Source organism: Purpureocillium lilacinum, assembly GCF_023168085.1.
Source record: "Purpureocillium lilacinum CBS 284.36 DNA, scaffold_2, whole genome shotgun sequence".
Lineage (NCBI taxonomy): Eukaryota > Fungi > Ascomycota > Sordariomycetes > Hypocreales > Ophiocordycipitaceae > Purpureocillium > Purpureocillium lilacinum.
The window spans coordinates 5,976,010-5,988,791 of record NW_027072112.1 but is presented as its reverse complement, the minus strand read 5'-3'; the positions used below and the strand labels follow the sequence as shown (position 1 = coordinate 5,988,791).

Sequence of the window (12,782 nt, the reverse complement as noted above, 5' to 3'; positions counted from 1 at the left end):
TTTAGCGGGCGAGAGAGCTCCCCACCAGCCGCTTCCACCTCTGGGCGAGCTCCGCCAACTCCCACCTCGTCATCCCTCCATCGCACCATCACCAACCCGCCCCAGCGTTGAGCCCACTACCGCTCTCAACCCTCAGTTGCGACACCCACGCCCTCACCCGCGCCCGACTGCGTGGCAATCGCGCGTTTCATTGTTCCTTCAGGCATCATGGCCGCCGCCGCGGCCTCGGCGCCGCACTCGCCGAGCGACGAGAAGCCCGCCTTCGAGCTCAACCTCCAGCACGGCCACAAGGACCTCGTCCAGGCCGTCGCCTTCAACACCTACGGCGACCGCTGCGCCACCGGCTCCGTCGACGGCCGCATCCGCGTCTTCAACCGCCACCGCGACGGCACCTGGAGGCTGTGCGACACGTGGAGCGCGCACGGCGGTGAAGTCCTCGAGGTGCGTACCGCCTACCTACATAACGACGCGGCCCCCAGGGTTCTGCTGCGGCACTTGCCTCTGTTATATGAACCGACCGAGTGATCTTGCCAATGTCGTAATGGCTGGCTGGCTGGCTGACTTGTTGCCTGCTTGATAGCTGCAATGGCTCCCCGCCACCATCTACCCCAACCTCATCGCCTCGCTCGGCATCGAGGGCTGGTTCCGCCTCTGGGCCGAGGACCCCTCCGCCGCGCCGGGCCGCCGCTTCTGCTCCGGCCGGTCCGTCTCCGGGCGCCCGGCCTTCGACACGCGCTCCAGCCGGGCGCCCTACCGCTCCTTCTCCATGAAGCACAACGAGGAGACGCGCCACACCTACCTCGCCCTCGTCGCCACCGATGGCCGCCTCACCGTCTACGAGAACGACGCCCCCGAGAACCTCTCCGAGTACACCTCCATCGACGCCTTCACCGTCTGCCCCCGCCCCAGCCGCGGCGAGGAGGTCTCCTTCCGCGTCCGCTTCGACCCCAACCCGGAGCCCTGCTACGCCGCCCTGCGCGCCGGCGTGCCCACCGACGCGCTGGGCCTCGTTGTCGCCGGCATGGACGCCGTCAAGGTGTACCGCTCGCGCGACGTCGTGTCCGCGTCGTATGGCGTCTCGTCTACGCAAAAGGAGTTTTACCTCGCTGCGGAAATCACCGGCCATAGAGGGCTCGTCCGCGACTTGGCGTGGGCGCCCGGCAACATACGAGGCTACGACATGATCGCCACGGCGTGCCAGGACGGGTATGCGCGCGTCTTCCGCCTTGACACGCCGCACTCGGACACCGACGGCAAGTCCTGGTCCGCGGCCGACATCCTCAAACCCGTCGGGCCCCAACCCGTCAGGGACTCGACGCCGAAAGACGACGGAGAGAAATCACAACAGCAGCAGTCGCAATCACAACAACAGCAACAGCAACAATCATCACAACAACAACAACAGTCCCAACAGCAACAGCAACAGCAACAGCACAACCACCCCTCCACCCTGAGCGCCAGCCTCGCCAAGTCGGGCCACCAGGGCGACCGACACTGGTCCGGCCAGCCGGGCCAGGTCAAGCACACGGTGCGCGAGCTGTCGCGCCTCGACAGCCACCGCACGCCCGTGTGGAGGGTCGGCTTCGATGACGACGGGCAGATCCTCGGCAGCACGGGCGACGACGGGCGCCTGCTGTGCTACCGCCAGACGCCCGACGGGGCCTGGGCCAAGAGCTCCGAGCTCATCATGATGAAGGCCCGCATGTTTGCGCCGTGAGCGGCACCACCCACTATGTTACTTTGTGGCGGCGTTTAGGCGGGGCGTGCGGGTGGGCAGCATGCAGGATGGCCGGCATGCAGAAGAGCTTGTGGGCTTGCTCCTTGGTGTCCTCGGCTGTGGGTTAATGAGCTTGGTCTGATACTGTGCTTGTAAGATATACTTGGGTGTAGTTGGGCGTTTCGGTGTCGGGCTGAACATGATATAGCCAGTCTCTGGCTCCATGTAGATCGATGGATGTCTACTTTCACACGAACATCACAATCAAGTCGGTCTGACAGAATATTTGATCATTGAGTGTATTCATATGGGGGATTCTCACTTCACTGCGTGATAGTGACTCTTGCGCCTTGGCATACTGCCGCGGCAAATTCTAATGATGCTTGCTCCCTGTGTCGTCACCAGTATTCGTTATGCTCTTTTCCCCTCCCAAAAAGCCGCCGCTGAAGCTAGACAAATTGAAAAAGCAACCCAACTCCGTCCCAACGCCAGTCATGATGTGTCTTGTTTTTGGCGGGCTGCCAGTCACGGGCCCCAGCGAGGGAGCAGTGCGGTTGGGTGGCTGGGCGCGTCAGGAACCCCAACCCACGCCCCGCCCACCGCTTGTGAGGCCCCATTCTCCAACGACATTACGAGCCCCACGCCCGTTCCTGCATCCGAGCCGCGACGACGAAAAAGCGACTCGAATCCTCGATGCGTTCGTGCTTAGGCGGCGTCGGCGCTCGCCGCGGGGTCGACAACCTTGGTGACCTGGGAGCCGGCGCGGACGATGCGCTGGCCGGCCGAGTCGTTCATGTAGGTGATGTCCTTGTTCTCGAACTGAGCGCGCTTCCAGATCTCCACCTCGCAGCCGCCGCGCAGGACGCCCACGCGCATCGTGGAGAGCAGGTTGTGGGCGGCGTTGGAGTGGAGGTAGACGCCGCCGTTGAAGATGGCCGTGGCGTCCTTGCCAATGGCCGACGAGATGAGGGCCTTGCCGCCGGGGTGGTCCTTGATGAAGTCGCCGACGTCGTGGATGACACCGGCGACGGCGATGAGGGCCTTGCCCTTGTTCTTGGCGTCGTCGACAAAGTCGTCCCAGCTGATGACGGGGAGCTGCTCAAGGGGCGTGCCCCAGTCGAGGGTGGCGCGCTTCTGGTCGAGCTTCTTCTGCAGCTGCTGGACGCGGCCCTTTTCGATCTCGTTGGCGCGGAACTGCTTCAGGTCGTAGGCGAGGCCGAGGTACTTCCAGACGCAAATCATCCACTTGGTCGGGTCGTACTGCCACCACTCAATAGCGTTGCGGAAGTCTGACGGGAACTCGTGGTGGAAGTTGTGGTATCCCTCGCCGAGGGTGACGAGGGCGGTGATGACGTGGTCGCGGGGCGAGTTGCGGTCGTCAAAGGGCTGGTCGCCGAGCCAGTGGGCGAGCGAGTTGACGCAGAAGGTGGCCTGCTGGACGAAGCAGATGCGAAGGATACCGCCATAGATGAAGCCGCCCCACCAGTCGCCCCAGCCGAGACCGCAGACGAGCGTCGGGAAGACGAGGGCCATGGAGATGACCGACTTGAGGTAGTTGCGGTGCTGCCAGACGACGACGGGGTCCTCGTTGAGGTCGGTGATGTCGGTGCGGCCCTTGCGCTTAGGGTTCTGCTTGAAGACCATCCATCCCAGGTGGGAGTAGAGGAGGCCCTTGCGGACCGAGTAGGGGTCCTTTTCGGTGTCGGTGTAGCGGTGGTGGGCGCGGTGTCCGGTAGACCACCAGCGGATGGAGCCCTCGACGGCGCCAGCACCGACAGCGGCAAGATAGATCTTGAGGGGAAGGGTGGCCTTGTATGAGGTGTGGGCCCAAAGACGGTGGTATCCTGGGCGAGGTCAGTCAGTATATGACTCCGAAAATATGAACAAGGCGGCTGACGACTTACCAGCAGTGATGCCGAGACCGGTGTTGAAGTAGTAGATGACGGCAAAGATGGCGGTATAGAACTGAAGGGGCACCCAGTAGGCGGAGATGAAGCCAATCATGGGGATGAAGATGATGAAGGTGGTGTTGAGCCAGTTGATGTGCTTATGGATGTTGGACCACGTCATGGGCGTGTCGGCGATGTGCACCTTGGTGGCATCCCACTTGCCATTGCTCCGGAGCGGCTTGTAGTCGGTGGTGCCGTCCGGGAAGGCCGCGGCCTGGGCCTTGGAGGCCGAGGTCGAAGACTCGGACATGTTGGGCGGCAGTCTGTCCGGTGTTCACTCGCGAGAGTCGGTCGCGCAAGGCGAATAAGCACCGAGTGCGTGAACAAGTAGTCGGTCCCAACAGACAAGAACCTGACTGTTACCGGGGGCGAGGGACTGTGCGACAAGGGCTGTAATAAGGGAAAGATGAGAGAGAGAGAAGGGGGGCCGTGACAAAGAAGGAGGGGGAGGGAAGGAGGAATTAAAAAGGAGAAGAAGAGCAGCAGAGAGAAATAGGTAGGTAGGCAATGCGGTTCGGAAAAGTATGGGGAATGCTGGGCCGGGAGGCAAGGAGGGCGGTTGTTTTCGCGGGCGGGCGGGTTGGTTGGGGCGGAGGCGGGCCAAAAGCTTTGAGCCTCGACGACTCGAGGTGAAGGTAGAGCCCGCGGGCGTGTAAGCAAGCAGCAGGCACCCTGACCGGAGAAGAGGATGGATGGATGGAACACAAGACCCAGGCGCCACTTGTCTCCACGCTCGGCTTTTTTTTCTGCCTGTCTCTTTTGCTTTTACGGACCCGTTGATTCGTTCTCTGCCATCAGCTGGTGCAGCGCCTGGTTTTATAACTGATTGTTCCCGTGCCGTGTGCAGTTTGATACATGCGCGTTCGCTCGCTCCTTCCCTCCTCCGCGCTGCCTCGGGATGGGATTGGACGGGGGGCCTGGCCTTGCACATGTACCTGCGTACCTCGCCAACAAAAAAAAAAAAAGGGACGTCTACGTGACATGATACACCTGATGACGGGCAGCGCATGCTTTGCCTCGTGCTTCCGAAGCAGAAAGAAATGCTTCACATGATAGAAAAGCATCGAACGGCATAACACTAGCCATAATCGCAGCAGTATCTCGTCCAGCGCCGCCAGCACGTTCTGCCAGGCTAGTAGGCCACAGATAGTACGATAGATGGGCTGGGCGCTGCCGAGGCGCGCGACAGGGCCGGCCACACGGCACGCACCAAAAGTGGCCACCCACCCATCATCCACCCCCGGTGCTGACCCAACCCTTCTTCCCCAACAACTTTTTTTTTTCCCTGGTCCCTGGTTTGGCAGCTTTCGCGGCGCGGCAGGCCGGCCCCGCTTTTCGCATCACAGGGGGGCGCAATCTGGTTCACGGGGGACCCACTGGCCCGAACCTTCGCCCGCCACAGGGCGATGAGGACAAAAAGTGTGTGGGCGGGTGGGTGGTGGCAACGGCCCGGCCATACCACAGGGAACGGAAACGTCTGGCAGGCTGGATCGGGTACCAGCACGCCTGGCAGCGGTGGCGAGATACCTGCCGTTTTCTGTCGCCCTTGCGAGAGGCGCTGCCCTGGCGTTGGTGAAGGGGACCCCCCGAGTGAGCGGGAGGAGGGAAGGAGCAAGCTGTGGCTGCTGTGGCGTACCTGCGTCGCCCTGTGCCATCGCTCCTTCCCGCCCGCTGGAACGAGACTCGATTGGGGGCTGCTCGTCAGCAGGTACGCTGTAGTCGCACGCATTGGCGAGACGTGGTGATGCGATGCATCACAGCAGCTGTGCTGGGCTCCTCGGTGTGCTTTCCCCAGTCTTGGATCCCCTCTGCCCTCAATCTGCTCTGTGCGCGTCGCCACCCCGTTCCCTCCCGTCGGTCCCTGATCTGATGGGCCCTGGCATCTGGGCCCTGGGTGAGAGGTGACAGGCCATCAGGCCAAGATCGGACCCTCGCCTACTAGGTATACGTATTCCCCCACTTGCCCTCTTGCTCTCCTCCACGTTTTCCCGACAAGCTTCCAGCTCCAGCAGCAAGGGACACGTTCATACATTGCCTTGCATGCTTTGCGCGGGAGCTGTCACCGCTGTGACTCCCTCCCGGGGTGCGCCGCCATCTCTTTCGTACATCGGCGGCCCTGCCGACATTGCCCGTGCCCTCTCCCATAATTACACTGCCATGATGCCACTTCCTCCACCACGCCATCAAGCTTTCCTTGCTTGCTTGCTTGCTTGGTTGCGCGGCCCAACAACAAGGAACATCATGTCATACCTCGGCCCCAATGGGCATCGCACCCGAATCAAGAGGCACTTGATTGCGCCTAGCCGTGAAGGATTTCGCATCATGAACCCTGTCCTAACTTGCCGTGTCCCGGCGCTCTCAACGATTTCGATCCCCCAGTTGCGATTAGCTAGATGAGTACCCGGGGGCGGGCGGCTGCTGCGATGAAGGTCGACGTCGACCGCGCCGCAATGACGTTGGGGGGAGGGAAAACCGCGGCCGGGATGCCGGGACCTTGTTTGCGTGGCGGCGGCGGGCCTGCCCGGCGTCGAGCCACTTCGGCATGTGCTGGTGCTGGTGGCCGCCCATCACTCGGTAGGCCTAGCACAGGCCCCGGGGCAGTACAATAGGTTGTGCTTGAATCTCATGGCGTGCGTGCGCTCGCCTCGGCTGGTGGCGATAACGACGATGATGCGTCGTCAGAGCGCTTGTAAGTCGTCGTCGTCGTCATTCATCGCCCAGGGCACCCACCGCCTGTCTCTCTGCAGCGCGCACTGCTCACCCACTTACGCGACCGCCATTACACGGGACCAAGCAGGCCAGAGTGGCTGTTCATGCGTGGCTCAGTGAGCGTGCCATTCGTCTTACTCAGAACTGTAGGGAACCTACCGGAGCATCATCTGACCTTCATTGCGCCAAGCCCTCATTGACGACAATCGACCCATCTCAACGACGTACGGAATGCCGCTGAAAGACAGCTGCCAGCTAATGATACGAGTACGAACTGCAAAGTCAGAGCCCCCGACTCCAGATTTCACAGTCAAGTGGCCACATTCACCCAAGAACGGATTGCCGAGGCGCCAGACCACCCCCGGTCTGCCCAAATGGAATGGCTGGCTCGACCACCCCGCCCTGGCCCAGCTCTCCCCAACAGAAACGTTTGGGGGTCTCGTCGCCGTCGCCCGAGCTCTGGCTGGCTAGCAGCCAATCAAGGCGTCCGTGTCCCCGTTTTCTGCAAGAGGAAAGCTCTCCACCCACGTGACTGTCGTTGGATCTTTGGCCCCCACAGAGACCCTTCCACAGCGGCTTCTAGAATGCCAGAGGGAAAGAAGCGAGGATGCTAGCTTAAGTTGCTAAATCAGGCCTCCGTAGCTCTCGTACCAGACGAAGTAGTTTGAGGCTCCCTCGCGTTGCTTCCAGTGGTATTACGGACCGCATCAAGCGAATCCTGGCCATTCTTACCCTCGCTGTGGCACGGTGTCGCTGGTTACACTCGTTTGAGAAGTGCATACCGACCAGGGTTCCTTAATCCGTATCATTCAAGGTCGTGATGCGCATAACATTCATACTCGGTACAGTCATCTGCTATACTACCGTGCGTGTCCAAAACAGTCATATGCATGCCTCTCGCCTGACATAAATGAACAATCAGTTGCCTGCCCGCCTTCTGTAAAATACAACGGCCGCCACGCCGAACAATGCGCCCAAACAAGCCACTTGCAACATCCTGCCATGGTCTTTATGTTCCCGAGTCTGTCGTTATCATTACTGCCGGCACTGTACTGGGCCGGGTTATAGGGTTCAGGTCGTCGTCAAATATACCCTGTCTTCGCATCACGCTGTCGTCAATTCCGAGATGTGCCGCTCCGATGCCTGTTAGTGATTCTGGTAGCGATGCTTGCCTCGCGAAACCCGGCTTCGATTGTCCGCGGGCAGCCCGAGCCATTATATGGGCGTCCGAGTCGTCCAAAGGCGATGAGGCAAGGCGGCTACGTGTCGCGACACCGGCGGTCGAGTTCGACAGGTTGCTCTGCGAATGAGCGCCTTGCCCTGTGTCGTCATCTCCCTCCGCCTGAGGCTTGAGCACCATGCCGCTAAGCTCCTGGGCTACCAAGCGTTCTGTTTGCCGCTCGACCCCGATTCCCATATTCTCGTGCGCAGCAAGCGTTGTTGTCTCCTGTTGTGACTCTGTCGACCCCTCAGGGCGTGCCATCGACACACGTTCCACGGCGAAATTGCGGTCTGAGTCGTGACCCGGTGCGTTCTGGTGCGTCTGCGGTGCCGTCGCTGGCCGGATGTATTCCACTGGCGTATGTGCGCGGGAGCGGCACACAATTTCCGACACAGTACTCTCCTTCGCCATGTTGGATGCCTCGTGGGCTGTTGTTGCACCCGCGTCTGCTGCGTCGTGTGAAGGAGCCGGCGAGACCATGTCAAGCCTGACGACGGTGTCTGTTCGAACCAAATTAGGGGTTGGTGCAGCTTCCGCTCCCGTGACACCAGGCTGCTCTCGCACGGCATCGGAAATGTCATTCGGAGTCGCCACACCTGCAGCCTCGGCGCCGTGGTTCGTCAATCCACCAGCCACCTCCGGTGCTGTTGTAACACTTCCTGCCCCGGGTTCCGACGGTTGTGGAAGAGGCGTGTCAGCTACGGCGGCAATTCCCGTTGTCGGTGTTGGTGTGCCCTGCTCGTTTTCTGGCTGTGACATGTCGTCCGTACCCATCTCATCCGCGCCCACATCCGTGTACGAGGGTCGCACGCTCCTATTTGCAGCCCACGAGGTCTTGCTGAAGGGGTCCCGTGATGACTCGCATATATCAAAGTCACTGGGCAAGGGGCTCGGAGGCGAACGGCCGCGCGCTGGGTAGTACTGCTCGTACGGCACCGGGCTGGTATCCACGTACGTCCTGCCCGAGTAGAGAAAATCGTTCGGCGGTTCGACGGTCCTAATCAGTGGCCGAGCATCGGCGCGGTAGCCGTCCACAAAGTATTCGTTGAGCGAATGCCCGTCGTCAACCGTGACGGGGTGTGGCTTGGCGTATGCACGCTCGTCCTCGTCAGTTGTATGCGGGAACATTCGCAAAAGCGTCGAAGCCTGCTGTCGCATCCTTGGATCGGCGCTGAGGCATATCTCCGTCATTTGTCGATACCAGTCAGGGACATTGATCTCTGGGCCCAGCATCAGCGGCCGGCCATGCGCTTCAGGCTCGTCCTCCTCCATCGCAAGTCCCCACAGCACCATGCCGAGTTGATACAGGTCCGACTTGACGCCAATGTACATGCTGATGCGATGGCCGGCATTGATCAAGGCTGTTGCCTCTGGTGGCTCCCAGCCAACGGGGCAGCCTCGCCTGTTGATGTCGATGATTTTGGCGTTGTCAAACTCATCGATGACAATGTTGGAGAGGGTAAAGTCGCCTTGCACGAATCCAGAATCGTGAACATCTGATAGACCTTGCACAATCTGTCGCGCCCATCGTTCCTTGGTGGCCCAGGAAAGGGCGTAGTTGCCGTCTTTACAGTGGTCGTAAATGATGTCAATGAGCGCGCCCTGTGACGCGTAGCTGATGAGGAGGCCCTTGACGTGGTCATCTTTGTCGTCAACCACGACGCCGTAGAAGCGGACTACGTCATTAGAGTAGCGCAGGCTGTTGAGGGCGTTGACCTCGTACAGAAACTCGTCGATGGTATCCTGGCTCGGTATCTCCTTCTTGATGAGAACATGGCCATGCACGTTGACCTTGTACACAAAACCGGACATGTGGGAGTCAAAGACAATATCGCGCTCCCTGATTCGTCTGCAGCCCAAATGTCGTACTTGGCTGACGGAAGGGTAATTGATTATTTCCTGCTCTGTGTCAGCAAACCAGTCCAGGTCCGAGACACGGCGCCCGGGACAGGGGAGTAGATAGCGCGCCAAAAGCGAGGCGGTGACACAAAGTCTACGCGGCAGGGATGGGCAATGGAGAAAAGAGAGGCCCCACTCACATTGCCGTCCTCGACGACGTGGACATGAAGTCGGCCATCGGTTGTCTCGAGCTTGAGGTTGGTGACGGTGTCGTAGAATTTGATGTCGGCCAGGCTCTCGCGGATTGCCTCGTAGATTTTGGCACTCTTTTCGCGCTGATATCGGGTCTGGAACAGGTCCATCTCAAGTGAGTTTGGTGTGGCATAGCGATAGTCGAGGGAAATGGTGACCCGACGCCAGAGGTGCTCCTTTTCTCGGTAGGTGACGAAGAATTTTTCCCGTTTGGAACGATCCCTAAAGTGCATGCTGAGGTTGAGAATCCATTTCCTCTCGAGTTCGTCGTTGATCATGGCTTCATGCTGCGATGTCGTCATGGACTGGGCGTCCAACGACCCATCAGAGGGTGGGAGCGTCCCATCGCCACCTTTGCCAGGCTCGGGGAACAGCTCTGTGTCCATGGACTGTACCGCCAGCCCATGGCCAACGTACTCTCCTGTATGCAGAGAGCCATGGTGGGGGAATTCGTCGTCCTGCGAAGAGCCCAACAATCCCGGGGCACTGACGCGAGGGTTCGCGCCGAGCTCCGAAGGATGTCGCGTGTGCCGGCTGCGTGAGCGGCGATCGACCGATGCAGCTCTCCTCTCGTCTGCCGAGGGCGGGACAGGAGCGAGATTCATCCGTTGTTCAGACTGCTGCCTCGCGAACGTTTGGGAACGTGGCAGGCCTGTGATGACCTCCCTCCCAGCGTGGCATGGAGCCGTAGGCCGGATGGGCTCCTGAGGGGCGGCCTCATGAGGGTCGGGTGCATGGTTCTGCGGCGGCGCTTTGGGAACCGACGAGCTTCTCGGGTTCGGCTTATGCATGAACTTGCGGAGAAACGACAGTCTCCCAACCGGCGGCGGCTCAGATTCGGTGCCGTCCGGGGACGCCATGTTGAACGGCCAGCGATGCCGGGAAGGGAGCGGTGAGATGGCCAGGCGACGGCACGGATGTCAACCCAATATCGACAAATATGCAAATGAAGAGAGCCCGACAGGGGCACCAAATAGATGATTTGGCCTTGAACGGGTAGGTGAGAGATGCATGTAGGCAGACGCACGCAACCGCCTCACGACGGAGCGGAGGAGCGTGACGAGAGGAGCCTGAGAGAAGACGAGTGGGAGGATGTGGTACAGAGGGCGTCAGACAGACAAGGACAGGAAGCGTAGTGACGAAACCACAGGCTGAGAGGTAGACGATGACGAGACTGCCGGGCGGGACGAGGACACGAAGTACGAGGCGCGAGCATATGCAGCGGCCATCGGGAGAGCTGGAGCTGGCCAACGACGTGGACAGAGGTGAGGTAAGGGGTGGCGTGAGAGGCCGGTGGGGTGAGATTGCGAAGTTGAGTCGACGTTGAAGCCTGGGTGGAGGTCCGAGGAGGAGGTGACGGGCGAGGAGCAACGGCCGCGGTGAGGCTGCTTCGTTTGGTGCTGGGAACCTGGGAAAAGCGGCTCCGCGGGTGCCTCAGGGATGATCTGGCTGCTGGCGGCGCTTGGGCTGGCGCGGCGGCGGGCCGCTGCTAAGGTTCCAGGCTTAGCCCGCTGTTTGCTGCGAGGCTGGACGGCGCAGGCAGGGCAGCGGCACGACCTTGTGGACGGGTGACGGAGCCGGGGGTGGTGATGGTGGGAGGGAGGGATCATGGGCCGGGGGGCGTCTGTCAGTCGGTCGGCGGCGGCGGCGGCGGCTGGGGCGGGGCGAGGGGGCAGGGTCGGGCAGGGGATCGAAGGCGACGGGAGGCGACCCGGGGCTCTGGGTTGCTGGATCGTGTACTTGGCGTCCCGAGCTGGGCGTTGACCCTCGCAGCAGCAGCACGAGGGTTTGTGCCTCCGTCCGGGCAATTGATTGAGGCAGAAGAAAAACGGCATGGCGGTTCCAAGTTCCAATGTATTTGGGTACTAGGTACTTCATTTGTGCTACAGTACATCCGTGGATGCGTCGGGGGCAACAGCGACCTGGGCTGTGCCTGCCTGCCCCTTTTGCGGGAGGCGTGGTGGCACGTTGCGGTGTGCAGCTCCAGCGACTTCGCGCGGTACTTCGTTCAAATTGGAGGTGGCAGGGGAAAGGCCTCCACTCTTGCCTCCCGTCTCCTCCACCTCCACCTCCTCCTACCCGACTAATGCCCACGTCCTAACCGCGTCTTTTCTTCCAGTGATCAAATCCAGCCCGGCCCAGTCCAGTGCGTCCCTCCAACTCCAACTTCAACTCCACTCCGGCACCGCAGCTCAGGCACCTGCGGCGCTCGCTACCAGCGCTCCCCGGCCAGTCGCTGGTCGCAGGGCGAGTGCCGTCCCTGGTCTTGCCCGCAGGTCAATACAGTCATCCCGCGCAAGCGTCCCAGGAGATGCTCTTCCGTTGACGCCTGATGATGCCCTGGACGCCACCAGCTTGGTGCAGTAGTTTGCAGGAGACGTAATCGGCCTGCGTTCCGTCCGCCCTGGACCCTTTCTGGGTTGGGATGCCTCGATGTTCGGCGCAGCTCGTCAACGTCAGCACCTCGCCCGAGGTCAGATGTTGTCCTCACTCGAGGAATCCTTTCATCATCTGCCGTCGGACGACGGCTGCTTCGAGTATCGGCCCCATGGGAGCCGGAATCGACGGCCTCTTCCCAACGAGCTCCCGCGGATCACACCTCTCAATCGAGCGCGCCGAAATTGCACGTGCCCCCCGCCGCCGCCGCCGCCTGTCAGTTCTGCACAATCGCACATGACGACCGCTACCTTAAAAATACCCTCAACACGTGCTCCCAGCCTCGTAGGCTTAGCCGCCATTGAGGTACCTCGCACCTGTCCAGAATAGCTGCTTCGAATCCGTCCCTGCGCATCCGTCGATACGTCGGTTATTTTCACGCAGCCTTGGGCTTCAACCGGCCATGCCGACTGCCCCGTCCAAGCAGCCACCGAGGCGTTCTCGACTCGAAATGGCGTGGTCCCAGTGGCTTGGAGGGCCAGCAATGAAGCAAAAATTGGCCGAACCGCCGTTCGTATGACGAATTCCTGCAGTATCGTACCTGTCGCGCACCAGCTGCAGGTGTCGTATCGGACAGCACGTGTTCGCCTCCATCGTACCAAGACCATGCTGCGCGGTTGTGTCTGTGCTCGTACCTTGGACGTTTGCTGGGATACCA

The 12,782-nt window shown here is 60.9% G+C and overlaps 3 protein-coding genes across 3 annotated transcripts; 1 reads left to right on the top strand and 2 right to left on the bottom strand.

Annotated features, from left to right (window-relative positions):
- Positions 1-207: 207 nt before the first annotated feature.
- On the top strand, positions 208-1,717 carry PLICBS_003596 (epoxide hydrolase, soluble (sEH); the record flags this gene model as incomplete). Its single annotated transcript, XM_018323352.2, has 2 exons — positions 208-441; positions 581-1,717. 2 exons carry the CDS (start codon positions 208-210, stop codon positions 1,715-1,717), a joined length of 1,371 nt encoding a protein of 456 aa, XP_018178582.2.
- A 705-nt stretch (positions 1,718-2,422) lies between these two features.
- On the bottom strand, positions 2,423-3,916 carry PLICBS_003595 (stearoyl-CoA 9-desaturase; the record flags this gene model as incomplete). The annotated part of the gene is made up of 2 exons (XM_018323351.2): positions 2,423-3,561; positions 3,622-3,916. The coding sequence occupies 2 exons, from the start codon at positions 3,914-3,916 to the stop codon at positions 2,423-2,425; spliced, it is 1,434 nt and encodes a 477-aa protein (XP_018178581.1).
- Positions 3,917-7,384: 3,468 nt separating this feature from the next.
- On the bottom strand, positions 7,385-10,548 carry PLICBS_003594 (uncharacterized protein; the record flags this gene model as incomplete). Its single annotated transcript, XM_018323349.2, has 2 exons — positions 7,385-9,496; positions 9,637-10,548. The coding sequence occupies 2 exons, from the start codon at positions 10,546-10,548 to the stop codon at positions 7,385-7,387; spliced, it is 3,024 nt and encodes a 1,007-aa protein (XP_018178579.2).
- Between the last annotated feature and the right edge of the window lie 2,234 nt (positions 10,549-12,782).